Source organism: Salvelinus fontinalis, chromosome 14 (assembly GCF_029448725.1).
Source record: "Salvelinus fontinalis isolate EN_2023a chromosome 14, ASM2944872v1, whole genome shotgun sequence".
NCBI lineage: Eukaryota > Metazoa > Chordata > Actinopteri > Salmoniformes > Salmonidae > Salvelinus > Salvelinus fontinalis.
Window position 1 is genome coordinate 31,758,836 of NC_074678.1, and position 4,879 is coordinate 31,763,714.

At 41.4% G+C, this 4,879-nt stretch overlaps 1 protein-coding gene across 1 annotated transcript; it reads left to right on the top strand.

Annotated features, from left to right (window-relative positions):
* The first annotated feature begins 575 nt into the window (after positions 1–575).
* Positions 576–4,518, top strand: LOC129869310 (leupaxin-like). The gene is made up of 10 exons (XM_055943658.1): positions 576–588; positions 840–940; positions 1,466–1,540; positions 1,644–1,714; positions 1,882–1,984; positions 2,227–2,508; positions 2,757–2,870; positions 3,007–3,088; positions 3,229–3,377; positions 3,582–4,518. Exons 1-10 carry the CDS (start codon positions 576–578, stop codon positions 3,846–3,848), a joined length of 1,257 nt encoding a protein of 418 aa, XP_055799633.1. The 3' UTR covers positions 3,849–4,518.
* The last annotated feature ends 361 nt before the right edge of the window (positions 4,519–4,879 follow it).

A 4,879-nucleotide genomic window follows, 5' to 3' on the forward strand; every position in this document is an offset into this window, starting at 1 on the left:
TTTAACATGTTTTATTATGAGCATGAATAGAAATGATTAGAAACATGAGTAGTAGAAACATGAGTTGAAACATGAGTGGAAATATGAGTAGAAATATCTTAGATCGTATCCAGTTTCTTCAGGAAGGTAGCAGTGCACTCAGAGAAATTCAAGTAAACAAAAAAAAACAGACAAAAGGAAATGACAGTTTGACCTGATTAAAGGGATAATTCAAGATTTTGGCAATTAGGCCCTTTATCTATTTCCCCAGAGTCAAATGAACTCGTGTTTACCATTGCCAAAATACAGAAGTATCCCTTTAAGGATCAAGTGAGACGTTTCTTTTCCCTGGTGAAATAAAATGTGTGATTTGAGTGCTCCATAGATAGTTTTAGACTTCCTGTCATTGCTCTAATGCTAGTTAGCAACTTCCTTCAAACTGCACGCAGAGATATAAAAGTCATATCCACAAGTTCATCTGATTTTGACATCATCCTTTTAGGATGTGTGCCAATTAACTGTCAGTAAACCAACAGAAACACACACCCCGGAATTCGTAAGCTCATTCACACAGTGCACAAGTATATTTTCCAAGCATGGATGACCTGGGTGAGTATTTTTTACTCTGCTTCTGTTGTGATTATTAAATATAAAACAAAATGCAATAGATTAAACTATAAGGGAATACACATTGACAGGTTTGAGCACAAATAAGTTTAAAAAATGAAGTTGCTCAGGAGGTGTACATGAACATGTTTTATGGTGTGTGCTGAATTAATGCTTGCCTTGCATTACATTGGCCATGCTGAACATGTCATGTGTTCTATCATACCTATTTAAATTGTATTTTTGATGATATGATTGTCAAAGTAAATTCCCAGTGAATCACAAAAGGTTATCTCTGTGGAGAGACAGATGGATTCTTGACGTTGTTGACGGAAGTCACTCACATAATTCCGTTCCACTACCAACTAAATTATGAAGCCAGTGGATAGCGATTATTATTAATATAATATAAGTGTCTGTTTTTAATAGAAGAATTTGTTTTACTTCGATTTTTTTTTATTGATTTGTGCTCCACCAGTGTATTTATGATTTACTTATGAAGAACTTATGATAAAATGTCTTAAAATGAACACAATTACTTAATAGTTATATGTAACATTCCCTTCCATACAGATTACGTATGAGTTAAGAGCAACACTGTTAGTCATAGAGGGTTGCATCAGTTTCAAAAGTGTCACTTTTAGTGTGAAGATATTGTCTGTAACTATAGCATCTCTTCCACCACTTCCTCAGGAAGAAGCACTGTGTGCAGCAACCACAGCAGATCAATGGGTGCACCTTGCAATCTGCAAGAGGTGACCGTAATGAGGCACTGCAGCTTATCTCAGAGGAATTCTGTTAGAAATGCCTTTTCTGAATTATAGTACCTACCATATCATATATATGTATGTGTGTTTGTTACGGACCTTTTCCTAGTTAGTTGGCTTTCAACTCAACTGGTCCAGAGTCGGCTCCTCAGAAGAAAGAAAGTGATACAGCCAACACATATGGACAGGTAATGATAAAGTCACCTCTAGCAGTTGTTGTTTAGTCTTTTGTCCAATTACTTCAACTGGATGTATTTTCTAGCCATATGTGTTAAGTGGCATTTCTTGCAGGTCCGAAACGTGTGTTCTGTTGGTCTCCATCCAGGGAAAGGAAAGGAGCCAGATAGCACCAATGTATACAGGTCAGCCACTGCTATGTCAGCCCATAGATAGCCATACGTAATGACACTGGGTGAGACCATACAGATAGAGCTGAGACTCAGATTCATAATCACTACAGATTTAAGTAATTGTCCAGTGTCCACTGTATACCAGTGCTCATCTGTGGTTTGCTCTGTGTGTTTGTCAGTGAGTTACCAGCTCCAATGGAGGCCGGTCTGCTGAGCCCTCGCTCTGCTTCCAGAGAGCTGGACTCCATAATGGATGAATTGCTGCTTGACCTGGAGATGGGGGTGAGGAAATATCTATCAGTGAATAAATACACTGTTGCTCAGAGCATGAACAGAGGATGACTGTGTATTTCAGTGAAGTTGATCTGATCTGACAGCAGAGGGCAGTATAAGCAAGCTAAACAAATATCGGAAGCTTTAGTACTACTAGTGCCACCAACATTAATTTCATTTTCATTTTTCATTCATGTATATGAATGGATGCAAGTCTGTTTTGTGGACACATTGATTTTTCTCATCTTTAGCTGCCAGACCCTTATCCTCCCTCAACCCCACCACCGCTTGTCCAGAAGTCAGTCAAAAAGAAACAGATTGGAGAAAAGAAAGAAATGGATGACACACAAGTGAAAGAAGAGAGCACAAACAGCCCAAAGACTTCTGATCTGGAGCGCCAGGCGTCAACACAGAGAAAAACAGACACCATAGATGACCTTCTGGGAGGCCTGAGCTCTGATATGGAGAAGATGGGTGTACACACCACGGCCAAGGGTCACTGTGCTTCTTGTGGAAAGGTCATTGTGGGAAAGGTAAACAGCTTGAGCTGCCAAAGAAATTACAAAATCCTGCTTTCAAAATAGCAGTATAGGCGAAGATGATCAATCGAAAGTACCATTGCCAGTATGTGAAACAACCCACTGGGCACAAACTGGTTGAATCAATGTTGTTTCCACTTCATTTCATAAAAATTATGTTGAACCAACGTGGAATAGACATTGAGTTGATGTCTATGCCAAGTGGGAATATAGTATCACTTTTTCTTTCTATCATTCTGCAGATGATCACAGCCCTGTGCCAGGTGTGGCACCGAGAACACTTTGTTTGTGTGGTTTGTATGGCGGAGCATCTCTTTTCACCCTGCTGTAGTTACTGCAAGGGCCCCATTCTGAAGGTACACCACCTCTTTGGATTGGACAGTATCCCCATTATCTAACTCTGCACAAAACCAACTCACCACCTCTCTAGATCTGTTAAGTTGTTGTTGGGTTTACCTCACCGCATGCTGGGCTCTTTGACCTCTCGCTCAGAACATCCTGACAGCAATGGACTGCACCTGGCACCCTGAGCACTTCTTCTGTTCCCACTGTGGGGAGCGCTTTGGGCCTGAAGGTGAGGGAGCGCACATCTATCTGCCTGACAGATAACACCACAACCACTACAGTTCCCTACAGGATAACATAAGTTATAGACCACAGTGTGACAGAGAACACTCTCCTCTCTTTGCCTGTGTGTCCTTTGATGTGCCATAGGTTTTCTGGAGAAGGACGGGAAGCCGTACTGCCACAGAGACTTTTACCATCTCTTTGCTCCAAAGTGCTCTGGCTGCGGAGAGCCTGTGAAAGAGAACTTCCTGACTGCAGCCAACGGCACCTGGCATCCCAACTGCTTCGTCTGCTCAGTGAGTCACTCACCACAGATCACATGGCTTCGGCTTAGAAACTTCTGCCATTACTCAAACAATACGCTTTGAACAGCCAACAGTCACAATACATCATTGTCCTGACATTACCCATTTACCATAATCGTCCTCAATCTCCCAAAAAAGAGTAGGTCTACTATACCAACTAGATAGAAGAAGTTTTCTCTATCCCTTTCTAACAAGGACTGTCTGAAGCCCTTCACCGATGGTTGTTTCCTGGAGCTGGATGGTCGTCCCCTGTGCTCTTTGCACTTCCACTCCCGCCAGGGTACACTGTGTGGGGGCTGTGGAGAGCCCATCTCTGGGTGCTGCATCTCAGCTATGGAGCGCAAGTTCCACCCTGAGCACTTTGTGTGTGCTTTCTGTCTGAGGAAACTCAGTCAGGGAGTATTCAAGGAGCAGACAGGGAAACCCTACTGCTCAGCCTGCCACACCAAACTGTTTGTGTGAGACTTATACTGTAATAATACCCGGTTAATATGTAAGGTAATCAATTCACCTGAAAAAAGTCCTACTTACAAAGTATGTTGGAAATCCCACACAAATAATCTAGGCAATATCTGCATAGAAATCTAAAAATATACGATTAATTGAATCTCTTTGTGTTCCTTGCTGTTTTGCATGTGATACACACTGTGTACAACACATTTGGAACACTTTCCATGAAATAGAAGGACCAGATGAATCCAGGTGAAAGTGATGATCCCTTATTGATGTCACTTCAATCAGTGTAAATGAAGGGGAGGAGACAGGCCCCTAGAGTCGATTGACTCACATAATATAACATGATTCAAAATTCCCATCAAAATCCTTCAGTTTAAACTAGAGATATCTTTTACATTGGATGCGTCTCAATCCACCACATGCGCAAATGTCGCACTTCCGCATCTGCGGTGAAATGTGGCTGAGCTAGAGCGGTGTTTGTCTGGAATAGGTGTGTCCAAACTTTTGACTGGTACAGTATATATATATATTTCCTGAGCTTTCTTATATAGGACAAACGCTTCAAAAACCATGTTTCTTATTATTTACTGTTTGACTGTATTTTTGCCATTTATGAATGTGTTATTCAATGTGTTTCTGTGGGCTATAGTAGTAGGGCCAAATTAAATATTTTATCAAATAATTTTTGTTTATTTGTTTATTCCATATGTCAGTTTAGAACTCCCCCCCCCCTCCCCCTCCGTGGCTTAGACTTTTATTAAAGAAGGATTTACAAGCCTTGAGTTAATTGAGACATGGGTTGTGTATATGTGCCATTCAGAGGGTGAATGGACAAGACAAAAGATTTAAGTGCATTTGAACGTGGTATGACAGAAGGAGCCAGGCGTCTGTGTGTCAAGAGCTGCAACGCTGCTGAGATTTTCATTCTCAACAGTTTCCCATGTGTATCAAGAATGGTCCACCACCCAAAGGACATTCCGTCAACTCAACACTTTTGTGGGAAGCATTGGAGTCAAAATGGGCCAGCATCCCTGTGG

Bases quoted from the DNA above. Each gene is read 5' to 3' on its own strand.
- LOC129869310 (XM_055943658.1), top strand. The intron at 3,089-3,228 runs GTGAGGGAGCGC...GATGTGCCATAG, and splicing joins GGAGCGCTTTGGGCCTGAAG to GTTTTCTGGAGAAGGACGGG. The intron at 3,378-3,581 runs GTGAGTCACTCA...CTTTCTAACAAG, and splicing joins CCAACTGCTTCGTCTGCTCA to GACTGTCTGAAGCCCTTCAC.